Genomic DNA, 24,362 nt, shown 5'->3' on the forward strand with positions numbered 1-24,362 from the left:
AATTTCTTTTTACCGCCTACCATAAATAAAGTTTTAAAGGTATTGCCCAAAATTATCCAATAGCAACGGTTTAACTTGATAATAACAAAGAGTATTATTTGGAATTTTGTATTTTTCTTTCATTCTCTGAAAATAAATAAAATAATCAGTTTCATAACAATCTTGCACTTTAATTCCTTTCTGATTCCATATTTTCAAAAACTGATTATTAAGAGTAAAGGAAAAAAGTTTATTATGATATAGAGGTGTTTTTGCTGAAATTTTCCCCTGGGTACTTATCTCATCATTTAATTTATTCCATAATTCAATTAAATGTCTCAAAATTGGTGGATCATTATTAATAATCAATAACTTAGTATTCCATTTATAAATAAATTGCATCATATTATTCTCACCCACCAATACTAGATAATTTGATATTAGCCCATAACTAACAAATTATCCAAATCAAACATTCTATTAACAAACATCTATTGTGCTGCTTTATAATAATTTTGAAAATTTGGAAGCTGCAAACCTCCCAGTTCATATTTACAAGTTAATTTTCGTACAGAAACCCTTGCCATTTTACCTCTCCACAAGAACTTTCTGATTATAGAGTTTAAGTTTAATTAAAAAAAAATTTTAAAGGAACCTTACAAGGAATAGATGGAAAAAGATACTGAATTCTAGGAATAAAATTCAACTTAATACATTTAAACCTACCTTATTAATGTTATAGGTAAATTTTTCCATCTATTTAAATACTCTTTAATTTTATTAAATAGAGGTAAATAATTGAGTTTACATAAATGATCTGATTATCAATTTTAATATATAAATATTTGATTTGATCTGACCATTTAAATTGAACAATTTTCATACATTGAGTATAATCACCAACAGCTAACAGAAAAATCTCACTTTTATCTCAATTAATCTTAGAACCTGATATTTATCCATATTGTTTCAATCTCTCATAGAAGATTGATGAATTTGGCGGTTCTGTAAAGTAAATCAAAATTTCATCAGAAAATAAATTAATCTTAAATTTTTCAGAATTAACTCTAATACCCTTAATACTACTATCCTGTCTTATCAATTGTGCTAAAGGTTCAATAGCTAATACAAATAATGCCGGGGACAAAGGGCACCCTTGTCTAGTAGATCTCTCTAAAGACCCTTTCAGGTGGCCTGAACACCCCCTTGTAAGGCCACATAATCTCACCCCTTGAAACTAAAGACATACTCACCTGAAAGCAGTGGAAGCACTTCAGAGGCACCGACCTCTTACACACCTGAATGGGCAGCCACTTTAAGTGGCTACCTGGGATGGGCTGATGACTCCAGCAGTCTGCAATCCAACTTCCCGCTGCCTGACAGCCCCCCACCCCGCTGGGAAGAGGAGGTTGGCAGTGGCATTCGTGGCAGTGGCCTTCGGGGCAGTGGCAACCGGTGCGGGCTGTGACACCCTGACTGGCCTCTCCTGCATCGGTGCAGCTCTCTGAAGCTCAAAATACTGCATTTCAATAGCAGTCTTCCCTACCCATACTTCCCCACGCAACTGGTACCGTTGTGGAAAATACATAGTAGTTCCACCTGCGTGGGGGAGTATGGGTAGGGAAGACAGCCATTGCTATTCCACATATTTATGACAGGTAATGCTATGGCACAAGTCGCCCAACCTCCATCAGAACTGGAGGTGCCTCTGGATATGAATAAGCCCTTTCACGTGGACCAGTTAACGATGCAGCAGCTTTTTAGGGCTGCCACCCGAAAAGTGCATTCAAAGTTTTAAATCTGCTCCTGTCGCCAGTCTCAAGGCGGAGGGCCAACCTGGAAGGGCCTTAATAAAAAAAGATGATGATACTTGGCCATTTATCACCAGTCGAGCAGAAGAATTTAATCCAACTAATAAAGATCAAAACCTAAATTTTTCCATTTCTTTAAATTTAAAAAAAAACATTCCAACTTATTGAATGCCTTTTCAGCATCTAATGATAAAACCATTGGGAAGTTGGATTTCTTCTGAGAAATATTAATTAAACTAATTAATTTTGCAATATTATCTGCAGAATAATGATTCTTAATAATCCAGCCTGATCTAAATGAATTATCCATGGTAATAGTTAGACAACCTGTTTGCTGAAACCTTAGCTACAATTTTATAATCAACACTTAATAAAGAAATAGGTCTGTAGGATTCAGTTTTTAACAGATCTCTATCCCTAGGTCGAACTGTTATAATAGGATTAGAAAAGGAATCCGGTAAGGAGTGAACCTCCATTGCTTGTTTCAAAACATCCATCAAAGGGACATTAATTAATCTTAATTTTTTTTATAAAATTCCAATGTATATCCATCTTCACCAGGAGATTTCATATTCAGCATAGATTTAAGTGTTTCTATAATCTCTCTAAATGTGAATTTCGAATTAAAAAGCTATAACCTGACCGACCCAGTCTCTTTTTAACTTTTGATGTTCCTTCTCAGTCAAATGAGTCTCTTGTAAAAATGCAATATCTACTTTAATTTATGTAAACCAAAACCCTCTTTCTCTTAATCATATTATTGAGACCATTAACATGAAATGTTACAAAATTTAAATTAGCCATTAATATATTTAGTACTATAAACGTCTAATTCCCACCCACAATAGTGGGACTCCGATCCAGGGTTACACTTCAAAAAATACATCTATCCAATAAAGAAAATAAAGAAACCCCTAAGAAAAAAATCCCCAAAGAAAAAACACTGTTAAACAGTATGACCCCCCCCCCTACTCCCTCCATTTTATGAGAAGCGACCAATGCCATCAAGTGGCCAGAGACTTCGAAAGGAGAAATAGACAAATCCACCTCCCCTGAACAGAACAATCAGATAAAAAAGAAAACAACAACAATCTTCAATATATCAAGTACGATCAGCTGCCTCCATCTCTATTAACCTGATGATCATCAATATCAATTTCAGTCTGTTCATGGCATTCCACCTTCTGTAAACCATTTTTACTATTATTTTGAGTCAACATCATTATTTGAAAGAATTAATCTCGACTCCCTGCCTATTATCAGGCAACGAATAATCAAATATCACAGCATCAACATCATCAGTAAAGAATTGCAATTGAAATTCTGCATTAAAAAATCTTAAGTGTAGCTACGTATCTGAAAGCGAATTTATATAGATTTTCCATAATGCAGCATTAGCAAGATTAAACTCCTTATGACGTTTAATAATAGTTGGACTCGGATTAGCATAAAATAATACTCTATTTTTCCCAAACAACAAGGGGGGGGGGGGTCTGACATTTCTCGTACTTTGCACTGCAACTCTCAAAATCATCTCTTTATCTTGATAACGCAAACACCTTATTGAGATAGAGCGTGGTGATTGACCAGGAAAAGGTGTCTTCCTGATAGTTCTATGAGCTCTATCCAACTCCAAACCATTCAGGAAGTATTCCTTTCCGAAAACCTCAGGAATCCATTTCTGTAAAAACTGTACTGGATCTGAGCCTTCAAAATCTTCAGGCAAGCCTATAATCTTCACATTATTTCTAAGGCTTTGTCCAAAACATCACAATTTTTTCAATAAATAATCTCTTTGAACTTCTCAGGCAGTAAGAGTCTTCAAACTTACCAACTGTATCTTTATATTGCTCTACAAAATCTTCCTCAACTCTCTGAAATATAATCTGCATTTTATCCACTGTCTTCACACACTGAAAGATCAGTCTTAATAGTAAGCTTTTTTTTCATAATAGTAAATTTTGTTTCAAACTGATTTGTAATAGATGTAAAACCTTGACTCATTTGAGTTGACAAAGTTTGAATTTATTTAGTGTTACGAGCCCAGGGGACCCCAAAACCCAGCAGCAGTAGATATTCATGAAGACAAATGGTTACTTAAACAAAAGTTGATTTTAAATATCTCTAAACATGAAATCAGAATCACATTTTAAATTATCACTATTAACTTAACTAACTTAGCCCCCTTCTAATTCTAAGCACACGTGTATGTAATGTGTGTATAAGTTCAGAAAAGTTCTTTGATTCACATTCCAATCTCACTTCTCATTCCTCCAAGTTCATTGGTTGCAGGCAATTCTTATAGTGTGCACATAATTTAACATTTATAAAGTTCACCAGGCTTTGGTGTTTGAAAGGTAAATGGTTACCGCTCAGGAAGGTTATTGTCGGTTTTCTGAGAGAGATTTGTTGTTCACTGGACACCCACAACTGATTCCTGTAACCAGTCACTTCAATGCTTGCTGAAGAAACTTTCCCCCTCAGGGTTCTCCAGATGATAACCTCTTTCTTTCAGGTCACCAAAGAGTTCCTTTTTGTTTCTTTTATTTCAAGTGAAACATTAGGCAGCCAGTCCTCTCCTCTTGCAAGGGCTTTGACCAGGATGAACTAAGCAGTCACAACCAGCCTTGCAAATGGGGTTTTTCCACAAGCTTTCCAGCTTGTCCTGTTCCAGTCCCAGCTGCTGCTGACTGTGGAACTGCAGAACTGATTTCTCTCTCTCGCTCTCTGAGATAAAGCCTGTTTTTCTCTCTCTCTGCTTGCAAAACCACATGGCCCTCTTAGAACAGCAAGTTCCACTCCAAACAGCCTGCGGCTCTGATGAGTTCTTTCACCTGTTGCCTTTTCGTAAACAACAATCCATTAGTGAAGTCTCTTGGGCACTCTCCAAAGCTTTTTCAAGGCTCTTGGTGCCGGCCTGTCTAGCATGAGCAGAGATCTGTTTTAAAGTGCTTGTATGTGACCTACACTAAAAAAAACCTGCCCCGATTTATCTCCCAAAATCATATCTATATACAATACAAACACAACATAATCTGTCACATTAGATAAAGCATCAAAATGATTTGCTGGATTCACATAAGGAACTACAGAAGTCTCAACTGGTGGTCCAGCGTTAACTTCAGCATAAGATGAGGGCCTACCCTGATACAATATTATTTCCTCCTTTTCTGTTACTGGTTGAATATCTTCCTCTTTGGTCCCGACTATTTCTTCCTCCTGTGTCAAAGTGGCAATTCAATCTGTCTACGGGGTTTAGGTCCCTCCCCCCCCCCCCCCCCCACTGACAGTCCAGCAGTACTGGACTGCAGAGGCTTGGCCCTCTCCTTGCAGGTAGAAGTGCAGCCTGTGGCCCACATTTGCACGATTGATGCTGCTCGGGAGGCTGGAGCTGCCGTTTATGAACTCCAGCGCTATCTTCCTCAGTTCCCCGGGGAGGTGGCGCTGGTTTTACCTGAAACTTAGCTCGGGCAGGCCAAGGATTTGTGTCTCGATAAAATCGAGATGGTTTAATTTTAGACATATGCTCTCTATGACCCACTTAAATTGCAACAGAAGGATGCAGTGTTAATCGGTTTAAGAATAGCATTCCACCACTCAATGGACATTAAAAGGTTCAAATCTTCTTCCCAGGCGTTCTTGATGAGCCTTGTATTAAATTGACCACTTTGTTGACAATAAGAGATATTAAGCCTTTGTAAGGAGGTTGTAATTCAAAAAAATGAATATTTACCTTGGGAATTCCAGGAAAATTAGGAATCTAGGATTGAACAAAATGCCCAATTTGTAAATATCTAAAAAAATGAACTTTAGATAAATTAAATTTTACAACCAATTGTTCGAAGGATGAAAAATTGTTGTTAATAAAAGGGTCTTTAAAACATTTAATAACAAATATATGCCACTCATTAAAAGCTGCATCTTGCAAAGAAGGTTGGAAAAGATGACTGGATATAACTGGGTGAATAAGAGAAAATCTCTGAAATCCAAAAAACCTTCAAAAGTGTGCCCATATTCTCAAACTGTTTAATGATTGGGTTGTCAGTTAATTTATAGACACTTTCAGGTGTTCCGCAGAAGATCATGCACTGGCAGTCGCGGCTGGGGGAGTGCAGCTGGCACATTCAGGTGGCCATAGAGAGGATGTCTTTCTGTCATTTGAACGTGCCAGCTGCACTCTCCCAGCTGCGACTGCCGATGCATGATCTTCCGTGGAACACCTGAAAGATGTCATTTACAGCACGTCAAGGCATGACTGACAAACAATATCAAGACACAAAAAAGTCTCAAAGCTCAAACAAAAAAAAAACCAAATTAATGGTATATTTTGAGTTTGCATCTAGCGCATTTTTTATTTGCAGCTGTACAAATGAATTTCACCCTGCATCCCTCAGGTTCTCGATTAATTCTCATTTGAATAATTGGACTGTTGATCGTAGCGCTGACAACGCAATAAAAAAAAAAAACCAACCCTGACAGTAAAACAAACATTTCCTAAAGTATGTTGCACACTTATCAACCCATTGAGCGAGATGTACATTACGGCATCGCTGCTGCAATAAGTTTGCATGGTGAATACTGCAAAAGGATTCGGGGGATATAAATTCTTATTCTTATTCAGCTGAATGGAGACCTAGAGAGAGAAAAAATGACCAGAGAAACAACATTTCATCCAAAGTATTGCATTTGTCCGAGTCCTCGTGAGAGCGACGTTGGTAAATTCTGAAGCATATTATTTGATAAATATAAAATATGTGCTCAGCGATGTGATATGCGAACTTGCAGTGCTTTGAAAAGAAGCACAGAAGCTGCAGATATGAATTATTAATTAAAATCTCTGCATGACTGGCTGCTTACTGCAACGTCACCCTTGCTTTGGTTTTAAAGCAAGGAAAATTTGGGGATTCATTTGCCGCTGGAGCTGATAGCTTTTGTCAACCAGTATCTTTTTATCTTGCGATGTTTCCCTGAATGATTTATGTTTAGAACACCTGATAAAAGAGAATGATAAAATAAAATTTAAATTATTCTGAAGTATGGATAGGCAAGAGAGTGTTAATGCAGACTACCATTTTTTAAACCAGTACTGTACTTTACCTTTTGGGCGCAGAATGTATTATTATGACCAGGTTTTTTGTTTCAACTACACATACGCACTTCCATTCAGCACCTCCATTAAGTACTAATGCATTAAAATTAAAGCTTTAAAGTAATATTGCATCTGCAGACTTTCTTGTTTAACTTACAATGTGCTGTGTATTTAAAAAAAACAAAAAAAAAACACCATGGAAACCCAGAGTCGATGGGTGACGACGTCACCGCAACATCATCAGCCCGCCCCTGGCAGCCCCTGCTGCTTTCAGCTGCAATGGGGGAGACTCCAAGCAGAATATTACACCTACTGGAGAAGGGTTAGGCAAGTAGACCTCCTGGTCGGGTACTCCAGTTTCAGATGGCCACCCAACAGCCGCAGAGGAGTACAATGTGCGGCTTTAGTCGGAGATTGTGGCCACCTGAAAGAGGCTTCTATAAAGAAGATAGAGAAGACCCAAGAATTACCAACAAGAAAAAGATTCATGCAAAGTATGTGTTACTGAAGCTTAATGAATCATATCCATAATAGAGGAAGTAATTGCTCTTTAAATTCCTCATAAAATTCAGCCAGGAAGCCATTTTCCCCTGGGGCCTTATTGCTTTGCAAAAACTCATTGCTGCTTTAATTTCTAACTGGTCAATAGGGGAATTCTGCACTGTCTGTTCTTCCAAGGATAGCACAGGTTGATATATTTGAGATAGATATCTATTAATTTTGTCATCATCCTTCTTTGTGTTCTTTTTTGAAGGAGGGAAAATTGGAAAAAAGTACTTTTTATCTACAAATGGAATTTAAGATTGATGACAGGAACTAAAGTATTTAATAGATATTTGGGGTAAGATGGATGGAGAAATTGGAACTAAAGGAGATGTATCATCCTATAGCCCTTTGTTTCAGAATAGTTTGATATCTTTTTTTCGCAAGATAACAAATTTTTGATCAGAAAGTTTGTTACCCCCATGCAGTGAAGTGGAAACTCTTATTAGATGAAGAACAGTTTGGAAATTTACTTCTGTAATGTATCTTCTACTACAAAGAACAATTTGTAAACCTGATATAAATCTAAACAGAAATGGGAACAGGATTTGAACATTACAACAGATGAACAAACATGGATGGATTTAAGCAGAGAATGCATGTCTAATACAATTAATCATGATGTAGATTGGTACAGTACAACTTTATGTATCATTTATATATCATGTCATATAAATTGAATAAAATAAAATCAGATTTATCAAATAAGTACTTTAGGTGTGGTATAGATGAAGATACTTTTATTCATTCTACATGGGCATCTCCAAAAGTGAGACCTTTTTGGGTGAATTAGGGAAACTGCTAGAACAAATTACGGGTATTTTATTCCCACATAATCCTGATTATTTTATTGGGGAATGTGGATGGGGAAATCCCCTGAACTGGAACTTTCATTAAATCAAAGGAAGTTTGTGAAAATAGTATTGGTTGTGATAAGAAAGTGTATTGCAGTTACTTGGAAGTCAGATTCATGTTTGGGTGTCGACTGATTACATGCAGAAATTTAAATGTCTATTCTATTGGAAAAAAATTACTTATAATTTGAGAAATAAGAACAATACATATTTACAAATATGGAGCCCATATATGCAAAAGATTTAATTTTCATACGATCCCACCCGATGGAGCAGATAACTCATTGGTGTACCATAGCCTATCTGAGTACAATCCAGTAATTTTTCTCTTTTTTCTTTTTTTTCCCTTAATATGTTACTATACAATATAAAAATATATACCTTATGATTGATTTGGTCTAGGGGATTGGGGTTTGGGAGGGTTTTAGTTTTAAGGGGAGTAGTGTAATTCTCTTTTGAAGTCAGCATTAACCTTTATTAATATGATGGATGTAAACAAATGTTTATATACTACATGTATTAAATTCTAAAATAAAGTATTAAAAAAAGAATTACCAACAAGGAACTATTATTAGTAAAATTTAATTCCTTTTTTACTCATGTGGGGTGAACAACTCTATTATCAAATTGCAAAAAAAGAATCATGTATATTGACTGCCCAATAATAAAATGAAAAATTAGGACATGCCAAAACACCACTCCTTAGGATTTTTGAAGATGGACTTTATTTAAGTGGGAACATTTTCCTTGATATATAGATATATATAAATGCGAATCAAGTGAATTAATAAAAAGGATTTAGGAATAAAAATTGGTATAGATTGGAAAAGATACAAAAACATTAGGTAAGATGCTCATCTTCACAAGATAAAGGAACAGAAGTAGGCTGTTCAGCCCATCAAGTCTGCTCTGCAATTCCATCCTGAGCTAAACCATTCTTGAATCTAGTTCCAAATTCTGTCCTTTTCCCCATATACCTTGATACCCTGACTAATTAGATACCTATCAATCTTCTCTTTAAACTCCCCCAATGATCAGGACTCCACAGATGAATGTGGCAACGAATTCCACAAATCGCTGACTCTCTGGCTAAAGAAATTTCTCCTCATCTTTGTTTTAAATGGGTACCTTCTAATTCCAAGACTGCATCCTCTTATCCTGAATCGACCCACCAAGGGAAACATTTTATTCACATCTACACTGTCCAAACCTTTCAGCATTTGAAATGTTTCTATGAGATTCCTTCTCATTCTTCTCTCTCTCTTTGGCTTGGCTTCGTGGTTGAAGATTTATGGAGGGGTATGTCCACATCTGCTGCAGGCTTGTTGGTGACTGACAAGTCCGATGCGGGACAGGCAGGCACACTTGCAGCGGTTGCAAGGCACAATTGGTGGGTTGGGGTTGGGTGTTGGGTTTTTCCTCCTTTGTTTTTTGTCAGTGAGGTGGGCTCTGCGATTTTCTTCAAAGGAGGTTGCTGCCCGCCAAACTGTGAGGTGCCAAGATGCATGGTTGGAGGCAGTATCAGCCCACTGGCGGTGGTCAATGTGGCAGGCACCAAGAGATTTCATTCTTCTATACTCTAATGAATACAGTCCAAGAGCCAATAAACATTCCTCATCTTATTAAGCAGCAGGACCTTATCGAAGGCGTTTTGAAAATCTAAATGAGCTTCATCCACAGCCTCTCCCTTGTCCATCCTACTTGAGATTTCCTCAAAAAATTTCAACAGGTTGGTCAGGCAGGATCTTCCCTTCATGAAACTATGCTGGCTCAGACCTATAATGTCATGCACCTCGTTATTTCATAACCTCATTCTTGAGGATCAACTCCAATAACTTTCCAACTGATGACATCAGGCTAATAGGCCTATAATTTCCTTTTTATTGCCTCCCTCTTTTCTTAAACAGTGGAATTAATAGAATTAATACAACAAATCATAGAAATTAATAAAGGTGATGATCACATTAGAGATGATTTAACCTCTAAGTAAAATAGAAATTTTTTTCCCAAAAAAGATGTTTATAGTTCTTTGTAATCACAATCTTAAAAGCGAAATTAAAATACCTAAGTATAGGAACATACAAGGGCAAATGTTCACTTTTATGTATATTTATCTTGTATCCTGAGAAACTGACTAAATTGAAATGGAACAGATAATATGAATAGTAAAGTGGTATATGGATTAGATATAAAAAGAAAAAGTTCATCTGCATATAAGGAAACTTTATGTTCAATTCCTTTCCTATAAATCCCTTAAAAAATCTCTACACTCATGAAAGGCAATTGCTAACAGCTCTTAAGTCAAAGTCAAAAAGTAATGGACTTAAAAGACAACCTTGATGAGTATTCCATTTAAGATTAAAAGGTTTTAATTGTTGTGAGTTAGTAAGGACTGAAGCATTAGGAAATAAATATTTTAATTTAATCCATTTAATAAAACATGGTCCAAAGTTATTTTTATCTTCAAAATTGCAAATAAATAATCCCACTCTACTCGATCAAATGATTTCTCTGTGTCTAACAAAAGAACACATGCAGGAACAGGAATGGCAGTAAATATAAAATGTTCAATAAACAGCATATATTAAAACAAGAATAACTAATTTTTAATGAAGCCAGTTTGATCATCAAAATTAATTAATGGTAATATATTCTCCAGTCTATGGGCCAACACTTTAGCCAACATTCAATAAAGACATTGGCCTGTAGGAAGAACACTCAAGTGGATCTTTCACCTTTTCCTCAATAAAGTGATGCAAGCTTCATTAAAAGATAGTGGAAGATGACCCTGTTTAAATGAGTCATTAGACACCAAATGTAATTGAGGCACAAGCAATTTAGAAAAAAACATTTTAAAAATTCCACAGGGAACCCATTTATTTATTTATATGATTGTAATGAAGAAAAGGCTAAAAGTATTTCCTCTTGCCAAATGGGTTCCTCCAGACTAGTTGGACATTTCTGAGATAATGTGGGAATATTTGAGGTCCAAAAAGTCCATTTTTAGGCTATTATCATTATTAAATTCATGTATACAATCTCAAATAGAATTCACTAAATGTATCATTTATTTTACAATGATCTGTAGTAACATTTGTATTGCCCATCCAAATCTTAGCAAGTTGTCTCTTAGCAGCAATTCCTTTCAAAATGATTAGCCAAAAGCTTACCAAATTTTCCACCATGTATATAAATTGACTTTTACTCCTCAAAAGTTGTGGTCAATGGGATGAGAAAAAAGGAAATCAAACTTAGTCTTAAGTTCAAATCTCTTTTTGCATAATTCAGGGTTTTTAACATCTGCATATTGTAAATCAATTTGTTTAATCTGATTAATTAAATCTAATCTTTCTTTGTTAGACTACATAAGAAATAATTTATCCTCTGATATGCTTTCATAGTGTCCCAAACATTCAAGCTTGAAATTGTTGGAGAAATGAATTTGCTCCTCCATAAATTTCAAAAAAATCATTATCTGAGAGTATAGTAGAATTTAAACACTGATGTTTCCTTTTAGGAAATCAGTAAAATTCAAATCTAAAATGATAGCAATATGATCTGAAATCACTATACCCCGATATTCACATGATTTAAAAAAAAATCAAATCAACAGTAAGAATGATGAACATTAGAAAAGAATGAGTACTCTCTTCTGTTAGGGTGAAAATAAATGCCAAACATCTGAAAAACCAATATTTGTTTTTTTTTAAAAGATTAACTCAAAGAAGCAGATTTAGGGGATGAACGATCTAACCCTGGATTTAACCAACAATTAAAATCTCCCCCCAAACCAGTGTGAGTAAAGAGTTAAATCTGGTAGAGCTGAATAAAAAAGTTTTTTTTAAAATTTAGATCATCAATGTTAGGGGCATATAGATTAGCAAAATCTATCATTTTGTTATGTAGTTTGTTTGTAACAATAATATACCGACCATATTTATCTAATATTATGATTTATGAAGAGAATAGTCTAATTAAAATAAAAACTCCCCTAACTTTAGCATAAGATGAAGAATGAAACATCACCCTTTCCACTTTGACATAAAACCAGATACAAGTTCCTTATAAGAAAATAATATCAGTTTGTAGATGCTTGACATGTGCAAACGATTTCCTGCATTTGATAGGACAGTTTAGACCTTCAATATTCCATGATACATCTCTGATTGGATTAATCATGACTGTTAATTAGTGTTATAAGAGAAATCAGGTACAGTACATAATCAATCTCCAAGCAGCCACCTTAAGACTGTGAGATAACACAGCTTACACAAAGACTGAAGCCATAACCACCTTGCAGACCCAAACAACTATCCTCCCTTCCAAAGATCCCAGCTCTGAAAGTTGCTGAAAAAAGCAACAAGCTCAAAAAATACATTTAAACCTCTTGCATTTCTGCTGAAGATTTTAGATATAGCTCCTTATTTTAAAAGTTATTAATAATTTTTCCAAACAATGAAAAAAGATTCAGAAGGAAAAAAAATAACCAGAGAAAGAAAGAACTGTCAGTAAAGATGCACTGTACATGTGCATGTGTATTAAATTTACATTGCCTTTTCCCAATCAGCAATAGCGATGGAAAAAAAATTATGCTAATGCATTAAATTCACAAAATATACTAGATAGCAGGCTTAAAGTAATACTAAACTATTAATAGTAAAAATAAAACAAAAATTATAAAGACAAACAAACAGGCTCAAGTATCCAAAATCTATGTATGCTTATTTGAAGATTTCCCACATATAAAATAAACCATGAACAAATACAGTTTTTTTTGTGTTGACCCTATTTTCCCACGGTCTTATAATAAACTAAGCATGCAACATGCATTATTGATAAATCAATAATAGAAGTCGAAAATTAAAGTTTACCTTAAAATAAAGTTAATATAATCCATTTAACTCTTTTGTACCAAAAAAAAACAATTAAACTAAACAGGAAAGTAAAGAAAACACGGATTATTAAACTATAAAGGAAGCAAGAATATTACCCCATTTAATAATGCAAAGAGATCAGCCAAACTTCAACAGTAGATTGGCATCAGACATCAGTTAGCAGTTTATTTGAGACTTACTGTTGAAGGAGATTCATTCAAGATTTTGCTAGCCTCTTCCACCAATTTTAAAAATTCCTTGCGACCATCTTCAAACGCTATCCGTAGGTGCATTGGATACAGCAAAGTGGGCTCGAATAATTTCTGATACAGTTCAGCCATAACCTCTTTATATTTTCTGTGCTTGTTCATTACTTAAGGGCAGAAGTCTTCAAAAAATTTAATTTTTTGCCCTGTGAAATAAAGATTTCTTCTTTGACGAGCCTCTCGGAATACTGATCTTTTACTTGGTATAGATGAGGCCAGAGAATTACTGGTCTTGGACATTGTCTCGAAGTTGGTTTGGAAGCCAGGGAACAAGGAGCTCTGTCAAGAACCGGCTTAGTAGAAAAGAAATCCGAAAACCTCCACAAGTCGGTCTGAAAAGAAGTCAGTCAACTGGCCAGATTCCGTATCCTCTTCTAGACCCAAGATTCGGAGATTTTGGTGTCTGCTTCTGCTCTCCAAGTTAATCACCTTCACAGCTAATAGTTATTAGCAGACATTTCAGCACCAAGAGCTTTTAATTTACCAACACGGTCGTTAACTGTGTCCAAATCTTCCTCCAAAGATCCCAGATGCTCGTTAATTGCTGATATCAACTGCAAAACCTTTTCAAGTGTAGTTTTGATTACCTGCTTGATTAACTTTTACTGTATCAGCAATGGAATCTGCAGATGGAGTGGCTGACTCTTCCTCCTTCTTGCCATTTCTGATACTCCTTGTAGTCATTTCAGAACGGTAATCAATATTAATAAAGGGGTAAAGTATAAAACACTGGTTGTAAATCTGAAGGTGCCTGAAATGAAAAGGTTTCAGAAAGAACAGGAGCACTGTTGCTATTCTATGTAGTAGCCAGCTGGAATGCCATCAAATTTCAAAAATAATTCATCAGCCCCAAGCCCCTATACAAATCAACAAACTGAAATTAATAGAGTAAGGAAAAAAAATTCTGTGAAGCTTTGATCTGCCCTTCAAGGAACAATTCCATTAAATGCACCCAGCAGCAGATAAATATGCTAAACTGGTGTGTGATATCTGTAATGCTCCAGTGTATAGGTCGTAATTAACAACTGGGTCACAGGCATTTTCAAAGAATCCAGTTCGTCATAAATACAGAACTCTCAATTTTTAAAATAATGATATAATTTGGCCAAATCTTTTTAATGAGAAAATTTCCAGGCACTCAAACTTATGATATTATGTTTAGTCACATTTTGCCAATGTTTCTTTCCACATTTCAAGTACAAAAATACAACAGCTATTTCCATGCAATTCAAATGGAGGGATACAGAAGTAAGGTTTCAGGCTGTTTTCTGAACAAAGCAAGAATAATTCTGAGTAAACAATTCCAAAAGAAAAAGTGTGATACACAAAAGTGCTGGGAAAAATTCAGGAATTTGCACAAAACTTATAGGAAGTAAAGAGTAACCAACGTTTCTGGCCTGGGCTCTTTGTCGAGGAACAAGAAAAAAACAACCAGGCACCTGAATAAAAAGGTGGGGGTAGGAGAGGAAGGAGGATGGGGAGCAGTACAGGTGAGCTAAGGGGCAACAGGTCATTGGTGGAAGAGCAGGAGAAAAAAAAGCTGAGAAATTATAGTAGATGGGGATAGCTCTCTGAATGGAGAGGGAAGGGGTGGGGAAGTGGAGGACACAGAGGGAAAGAGACAGTGGAGGGGGCCTAATGGAAACTTGAAAAGACATCTGGTTGGACAGCGTCCAGACAGAATATTTGGTGCTGTTCCTCCAATTTGCAGGTAGCCTCGGTTTAGCAGTGCATGAGGCCATGCATAGTCATATTGGTGTGACAAGGGTGTGCGTAATATAAATGGTTGACTACCATTATTGCAAAGAACAACGTGAAGGTGCTCAATGAAGCCACCTCCCAATCCTGCATCCAGTCTTTCCGATGTGGAGGAGGCCACAACGGGAACTCTAGATGCAGTAGATGATCCCTGCAAATTTACGTGGTTTTGCTTCACTTGGAAGGACTATTTGGAGCCCTGAATGGTGGTGAGGGCAGAGGTATCAGCACAAGTGTAGGATTTCCTGCTGTTACAGGGATAGGTACAGAGAGATCAATTTGTGGGAAGTGATGAGTGGACAAGGGAGTTGAGGAGAGAGCAGTCTCTGACAAAAGCAGAGAGGGGAGAGGAAGAGGTGTCTGGTGGTGGGATCACGCTGAAGGTGGAAGAAATGTGGAAGATCATGTACTGGATGCAGACACTGGTTGGGTGGTCAGTGAGAGCGCTCACTCTTCAACTAGACACCATTAACATTGACTTTGCATTATACACCTCCCTTATCTCTTCCTTTCCCTATCCCTTTTTTTCCTTTCCTCCAGATGCCTAGCCCTTCCCTCTCCATTCTACAGAGCTACCCCCTCCCCATCTCAGCTTTTTTCTCTTTTGGCCTCTCACCCATATCCACCTATGACCTCTTCCCTGTTAGCCTGTGCTCCTTGCTCTGCCCCTTCCTCCTTCCTCTCCTCCACCTTCTTATTCAAGTGTCTAGCTGCTTTTTGTACACACCTTGACAAAGGTCTCGGGGCCAAAGAACAGCTTTGACTCACTGAATCTCTCCAGCACTTTTATGTATTGCTTCTGAAGACTTTCTTGTTCGACACTTGTAGGCAAAGTACTTTTAAAGAATGGGCAGCCATTCTCAACCTTTTTTCGGCTATAGACCCCTGAGGACTCTGCTCAGAATTTTTGGGTCTCCTTCCCTATGAAGGAGCCAAGTTTTGATTTTTTTTCCATACTTCTATTGACCACAAAAAAAAAATCAAAACTTATTTAGGTTACGGGAGGTGAAAAGAAAACAAGGCTTTTACTTAAAAGTGCTGGGGACCGCAAGGGGATGGTAAGGCCCCCATTGATAATGGCCAGTTTAGGCAATGGGATAGTAATCACCACAATTTTTTTCTCTGAAATATTAAGAAATAAATTACCCTGAAATATACTAGCAATCATTCAGACAACAGACATTTAATAATGATCAATGGCATCTGAAATCCCATGATTTAGAAATATTTCCATCATATATGGCTCTGACTTTTGATACTTAAGGTTGGTTGGATTAGAAGTATAGGCTTATGTTATACTATGTTATAGTATACACTATAGGCCCTTCACCCTGCGATGTTGTGCAGACCCACATGTTCCTTCTACAAAAAGTTCTAAACCCTTCCTACATCATTACCCTCTATTTTTATTTCATCCACATGCCTGTCTAAGAGCCTCTTAAATGTCCCTAATGTTTTGGCCTTTACCACCACCCCAACAAGGCAATACAGGCACCCTCAACACTTTGTGTAAAAAAAAAAAAAAAAAAAAAAAAAAAAAAAAAGACTTACTCCTGATTTCTCCCCTAAACTTTCCTGCCTTCAATTTGTAGAGATGTCCCCTGGTGCTTGCTATTCCTGCCTTGCTGGCTGTCCACTTTATCTATGATTCTCAGAAACTTCTAGACCTCTATTCAGTCTCCTCTTATCCTTTTGTGCTCCAAAGAGAAAAATCCCAGTTCTCCTAAACTTGCCTGAAAACATCCTAGTAAAACTCCTCTGCTAGCTCTCCATAGCTTCCACATCCTTCCTATTGATCCCAGTAGTAGGTAAATTATTGGAGGATGTTCTGAGAGTATTTTGACAGACAAGGGCGGATTAAGAATAGTCAGCATGGATTTGTGTACAGTAGGTCATGTTTAAGAAATCGTAAGAGTTTTTTTTAGGAAGTTACCAAGAAACTAGATGAAAGAAAGGCTGTGGATGTTAGTAAGGCTTTTTGACAAGGTCCAACATGGGAGGTTAGTTCAGAAGGTTCATACACTAGGTATCCATGGAGAGGTTGTAAACTGGATTTGAAATTCTCTGAACAGGAGAAGACAGAGAGCGGTAGTGGAAATTTGCTTCTCAGACTGGAGGCTTGTGATTGGTGGTGTGCCTCGGGGATCAATGCTGGGGCCATTATTGTTTGTTGTCTATATTAATGATCTGGATGACAATGTAGAAAATTGGATCAGCAAGTTTGCAGATGACATTCAGATTGGAGGCATTGTGGACAGCGAGGAATTCCCAGCAATTACACAGAAAGCCTTCAAATCTGCTCCAGTATATCCACAGACCCAAGAAAGAAAACTGATTCTTTTTAAATTACTCTGAAAGGGATCTGGACCAACTGGAAAAAAGGGACAGAGGTGGCAGATGAAATTTAATGCAGAGAAGTGTGAGTTGTTGCATTTTGGAAAGACAAACCAAGATAGAACATACACAGTAAACGATAGAGCACTGACGAGGGTGGAGGAACAAAGAATTTGGGAATACAGACCCATAATTCTTTAAAAGTGGTGTCACAGGTAGACAGGGTTGTGAAGAAAGTTTTGGCATCTTGGCCATATATCAAAATGTTGTGCATAGGAGTTGGAATGTTATGGTGAGGCTGTACAAAACACTGGCGAGGCCAAATTTGGAGTATTGGTTGCAGTTCTGGTTGCTTAACTAAAGGAAGTATATCAGTGAGATTGACAGAATACAGAGAAGATTTACTAGGATGTTGCCAGGTCTTCAGGAGTTGAGTTACAGTGAAAGGTTAAACAGATAAGGACTTTATTTCTTGGAGCATAGAAGAATGAGGAGAGATATGATAGAGGTTTACAAAATTATAAGGGGTATAGAAAGAGTAAATGCAAGTAGGCTCTTTCCACTTAGATTAGGAGAGATAAATACGGGAGGACATGACTTTAGGGTGAAAGGGAAAAGATTTAGAGGGAACCTCTTCACTTAGAGAGTAGTGGGAGTGTGGAACAAACTGCCATCTGACATGGTAAATGCAGGCTCAATCTTAAGTTTTAAGAATAAATTGAATAGATACATGGATTGGCGAGGTCTGGAGCATTGTGGATTGGGTTCAGGTCAATGGGACCAGCAGAATAATGTTTCAGCACAGACTAGAAAGGCTGAATGGCCTGTTTTCTGTGTTGTAGTGTTCTATGGTTCTATAATGATGTGACCATAACAGAACACAGTATCTAAGTGTGTCTCACCAGAGATTTGCAGAGTTGCAACATAACCTTTTGTGTCTTGAACTCAATCCCCTTATTAATAAAGTCCAACATCCCATAGGCCTTCTTAACTATCCTATCAACCTGTGTGGTGACCTGGGGAGATGGATGGATTTAGACCCCAAGGTCCCTCTGTGGCTCCACACTGTTAAGTATCCGACCCTTAATCTTGCACCATGACCTTCCAAAATGCATCTGGATAGAACTTTATCTTCCACTTTTCCTCCCAACTCTGCATCCTGTCTATATCCTTTTGTAACCTGTGCCAACCTTCAGCATTATCCACACTCCTCCAACCTGTCTCATCACAAACTTATTGACCCATCCTTCCACTTCTTAATCTAGGTCATTTATAAAAATCACCAAGAGCAGGGGTCTCAGAACAGATCCATCCCAGAAACTCCATTGTCACTGACAGGCAGAATACTTTCCGTCTACTACTCTCTACTTTCCACATGCATGCAAGCAAATTTTTAATCCACACAGCCAAAGCTCTGTGGATCCCATGCCTCGTGATTTTCGGAATTAGTCTCTGATGGGGGACCTTGTCAAATGCTACTTGTTAAAGTATTCATTATTTTTAAAAGAGGCAAACAAAACTCGATAAATAAAATTAATTTAAATTACTGTTACATTTCTCCCACGGCAAGGTTTATGCAAAAACAGTCATCAAAATGTCTGTTTCTTGAATCATCATTTACAATTTATTCCCAGCACATATCATCGAAATGGCAAAGGGACAAAAACTAAATTCTCCATTCAAGCTGAAGTAGGACACATCCTGAATAAAATGAAACCAATAAATATTGTGCAAAATCTTTATCACAACTTTTAGGATGATAAAATGTAAATGAATTGTTTTGGAGACACAATTTGAAGTCATGAACATTCAAACACTCCCCTCCTCCATACGTCAAACTGACCTTCAAAACAAAGTGCCTAACATGCATGTTGCTATCCAGTTAGAAATGCTTTACAACACAAAACTAAAAGAAAAAAAGTGAAATAATGTCGTGAAAATTAAATTCCAAAATGCAAAAATGGATGGAAAAGAATAAGTCTTGAGAAGCAATTAAATCATTGGTTTTTCAGGGCAGGGTCCCAATGGGGCAGCAATGCATGGACTTTTGTTAAAAGAAAAATACCTGAAGGTTGGCACAGCAACAGGAGACAGAAAGCTATGAAATGTTTAACGGCTGGCTTTCCAGATGGAAAAAAGACCTAGCCGAAGCTATTTAAAGATATTTGCAAAAAAAAATACCTGCAAACAAAAGCTGCAAATGAGAGAACTAGAACATGTTCGGCCAAATGATTCTTAGCATAATCCAGAAAATGACAATTATAGTAATCATTTGCTATTTTCTTTAAAGCTGCCAGGGATAATAAAAATAAAACAGCTGAAGGCTCGAATTAAAAATAATAAATCCCACAAGATGCATCTGGATACTTAATGATTTTGATAAAAAATATTCTTCCTGAACACTGAATTGGTTTTATTTTTTCTCTCTGAATTCATCTGAAATCATTAACCTATTTTTCCTTTAGCTGGTGATTTAAATAAAACAGAAAAGGATAAAAGTATTCAGCAAACAACTAACTTCAATGTTTCCATGGATCATGTCTGGCCTGCAGAACATTTCCAGCTCTTTTGTTTTCATTTTCACATCAACAGCACATTTTAGATATTGATGGAATTTAAAGTTAAATTTCTGTTTTATTTTTCTGTTCTTCATCACTTGTACAATCTGATCTCTTCTTTCTTTGGCTTGGCTTCGCGGACGAAGATTTATGGAGGGGGTAAAAAGTCCACGTCAGCTGCAGGCTCGTTTGTGGCTGACAAGTCCGATGCGGGACAGGCAGACACGATTGCAGCGGTTGCAGGGGAAAATTGGTTGGTTGGGGTTGGGTGTTGGGTTTTTCCTCCTTTGCCTTTTGTCAGTGAGGTGGGCTCTGCGGTCTTCTTCAAAGGAGGTTGCTGCCCGCCAAACTGTGAGGCGCCAAGATGCACGGTTTGAGGCGTTATCAGCCCAGTGGCGGTGGTCAATGTGGCAGGCACCAAGAGATTTCTTTAGGCAGTCCTTGTACCTTTTCTTTGGTGCACCTCTGTCACGGTGGCCAGTGGAGAGCTCGCCATATAACACGATCTTGGTAAGGCGATGGTCCTCCATTCTGGAGACGTGACCCATCCAGCGCAGCTGGATCTTCAGCAGCGTGGACTCGATGCTGTCGACCTCTGCCATCTCGAGTACTTCGACGTTAGGGATGTAAGCGCTCCAATGGATGTTGAGGATGGAGCGGAGACAACGCTGGTGGAAGCGTTCTAGGAGCCGTAGGTGGTGCCGGTAGAGGACCCATGATTCGGAGCCGAACAGGAGTGTGGGTATGACAACGGCTCTGTATATGCTTATCTTTGTGAGGTTTTTCAGTTGGTTGTTTTTCCAGACTCTTTTGTGTAGTCTTCCAAAGGCGCTATTTGCCTTGGCGAGTCTGTTGTCTATCTCATTGTCGATCCTTGCATCTGATGAAATGGTGCAGCCGAGATAGGTAAACTGGTTGACCGTTTTGAGTTTTGTGTGCCCGATAGAGATGTGGGGGGGCTGGTAATCATGGTGGGGAGCTGGCTGATGGAGGACCTCAGTTTTCTTCAGGCTGACTTCCAGGCCAAACATTTTGGCAGTTTCCGCAAAGCAGGACGTCAAGCGCTGAAGAGCTGGCTCTGAATGGGCAACTAAAGCGGCATCGTCTGCAAAGAGTAAAGGCTATGCTTCTTGAAACACCAACTGTTGATAATCTGCTGAATAATTTTATACAGTGAAATAAAAGCTGATTTCCTTACAATATCATATGGAACTTTAGCTTTATTTAATGTGCAGCACAGTTTAGCATTTCACACAAATTCAAGTAAAGTATATTATAATTATCCAGTATGTTATAATGATCTAGTTTCTAACTGCAATCATCCTCACCAATCTATTTTTTTTCCAAATAATTGCAGAAGCTTTTACGTCGTGCATTTTTGTTCCCCTTGCAAGTTTGCTCTCTTTTTGGTTTTCGATTTCTGAATGCTGAACTGCAATGCTAAATTGCTCAGGCTTACAAGAGAGCATGATGCTGAACCAAGCCATGAAAGACCTCAACAATGAAGACGCTGTTTACATCCGGTACCGCACGGATGGCAGTCTCTTCAATCTGAGGCGCCTGCAAGCTCACACCAAGACACAAGAGAAACTTGTCCGTGAACTACTCTTTGTAGACGATGCCGCTTTAGTTGCCCATTCAGAGCCAGCTCTTCAGCGCTTGACGTCCTGTTTTGCGGAAACTGCCAAAATGTTTGGCCTGGAAGTCAGCCTGAAGAAAACTGAGGTTCTCCATCAGCCAGCTCCCCACCATGACTACCAGCCCCCCCACATCTCCATCGGGCACACAAAACTCAAAACGGTCAACCAGTTTACCTATCTCGGCTGCACCATTTCATCAGATGCAAGGATCGACAATGAGATAGACAACAGACTCGCCAAGGCAAATAGCGCCTTTGAAAGACTACACAAAAGAGTCTGGAAAAACGACCAACTGAAAAACCTCACAAAGATTAGCGTATACAGAGCCGTTGTCATACCCACACTCCTGTTTGACTCCGAATCATGGGTCCTCTACCGGCATCACCTACGGCTCCTAGAACGCTTCCACCAGCGTTGTCTCCACTCCATCCTCAAAATTCATTGGAGCGACTTCATCCCTAACATCGAAGTACTCGAGATGGCAGAAGCCGACAGCATCGAGTCCACGCTGATGAAGATCCAGCTGCGCTGGGTGGGTCATGTCTCCAGAATGGAGGACCATTGCCTTCCCAAGATCGTGTTATATGGCGAGCTCTCCACTGGCCACCGTGACAGAGGTGCACCAAAGAAGAGGTACAAGGACTGCCTAAAGAAATCTCTTGGTGCCTGCCACATTGATCACTGCCAGTGGGCTGATACTGCCTCAAACTGTGCATCTTGGCGCCTCACAGTTCAGCGGGCAGCAACCTCTTTTGAAGAAGACCGCAGAGCCCACCTCACTGACAAAAGACAAAGGAGGAAAAACCCAACACCCAACCCCAACCGACCAATTTTCCTCTGCAACCGCTGCAACCGTGTCTGCCTGTCCCGCATCGGACTTGTCAGCCACAATCGAGCCTGCAGCTGACGTGGACTTTTACCCCCTCCATAAATCTTCATCCGCGAAGCCAAGCCAAAGAACAAGAGAGCAATGACTGAAATGCAGTCTAAATGCACTTTTTCATTATGGCTTCACGTCCACAATAATTATGTGGATGAGTTCTGGTTTTGTAATTTGTATGAGAGACAACTAAATACTCAAGTTTACATATCTATGAATCCCAACCTTGATAATTCCCGGCAATTACACAGAGAGCCTTCAAATCTGCTCCAGTATATCCACAGACACAAGAAAGAAAACTGATTCTTTTTAAATTACAAATATGCATTACCAACATATTTTCTTAACTTTTAATGCTGTCAAATAAAGAAATATGATCTAAAGCAACCATGGGAACATTTACTTGCCTTTATGCACTACAGATTAAATATTTCATTACCTGAATACATACATTGCTCAAAACTCCCCACAGTATATTGTAATTCTCTAACATATCCAGAGTTATGGAAGTGTCAAGACTGATGAATCTTACTGAAATTCAAAGTGTTAATTTCAAGACTACTGAAACCCAAAAGATTTTTTTGTAATAAATGTATAGTGATTCCTAAATGTAAAAATTAGAGCAGAAAGTTATCGATTTTACAAGGATTTCATTGTAAGTCAACAACCCTCTATTTTACCTGTGATGAATAACACATAATGTAATAATGCTAGGCCCCAAATTCTAGCAAGTCCACTCATCCAAGCATATGCTTGCACTCATATTTGCAGAAAATTTCCTAAATTGCAGGGTTGGATAATTAAAATAATTGACTCAATAATTGACACATTGCACTTCATTTACATCCATGGCCAGAAGGAAAAATTGAGAAATTAAATGCCAATCTAAAGGCACACTCAGTGAAGATTCATAAGAACTTCTCCTCCACAATCTCCATCAGTGACAGAGCACTACACGGATGTGCTCTTAGCCCCCTGTGTAAAGGTTAAAACCTTGTGTTTTTGATTTTTAGTAATTTTGTGACTATCCCTTTAAGGAAAATTGTTGTTTTTGTGTTACCATAATTGCTATGACGTCAAATGCCGTGCTATCTGTGCAGACTCAGAACTTGTTTGTTCATTCCTCAAAACGTCATGACAGAGATGTAAAGTCAAGATATTTTTCTTTGAATTCATCTTATTTTATCTTACTTCATTTTAATAATCTTAATTTTGGTTTAACTGTTTAAAGAAGAATATTGTACAGTATGCTTTATTTACTCAAGTTATGAAAATTTCAATGCAAAGTTATGCAACATTTTTTATCTACTAATTAAAGGCTACATAAAGCTGCAATTATGAAGTCTGATTTATTGGAATATTAAGATAGTAATATTGATTCTTACATTCCTGTGAAGATGACATGTTTTGAAATTGGGAAATACTAGAAAATGGGAAGTCTCCTTTACCCCCCCGTTCTACTCACTTTACATTTGCCAATAACACCATCTACAAATTTACTAATGATACCACAGTAGTGGGTTGTGTAAAGGAAGTGGATGAGTCAGTATACAGGAGGGAGATTGAAAACTTGGCTGAACAGTGCACCAACAACAACCTTGCACGCAATGTCACCAAAACTAAGGAGCTGATTGTTAACTTCAGGAAAGGTAAGCCATAGGTAAGCAATCCAGTGATCATTGGGGGATCAGAGGTGGAGAGGATGAACAAATTTAAGTTCTGGAAGTCACTATCATCGCGGAGGATCTTTCCTAGATCCAATACATGAATGCCATT

At 37.8% G+C, this 24,362-nt stretch overlaps 1 protein-coding gene across 13 annotated transcripts in view; it reads right to left on the minus strand.

The window, feature by feature from the left end:
* Positions 1 to 24,362, minus strand: part of gulp1b (GULP PTB domain containing engulfment adaptor 1b) — a 355,986-nt gene that overhangs the window by 120,632 nt on the left and 210,992 nt on the right. For 9 of the 13 annotated variants that reach the window (XM_069934742.1, XM_069934741.1, XM_069934737.1 and 6 more), the window contains one exon: positions 5,524 to 5,550. The exons of 3 other annotated variants lie outside the window; for them this stretch is intronic. In XM_069934742.1, the coding sequence (XP_069790843.1) occupies positions 5,524 to 5,550 (27 nt within the window). Of the gene's footprint in view, positions 1 to 927; positions 985 to 5,523; positions 5,551 to 24,362 lie in introns of those variants that run through there. One more of the 13 variants, XM_069934745.1, reaches the window with a different exon arrangement.

Source organism: Narcine bancroftii, chromosome 4 (assembly GCF_036971445.1).
Source record: "Narcine bancroftii isolate sNarBan1 chromosome 4, sNarBan1.hap1, whole genome shotgun sequence".
Lineage (NCBI taxonomy): Eukaryota > Metazoa > Chordata > Chondrichthyes > Torpediniformes > Narcinidae > Narcine > Narcine bancroftii.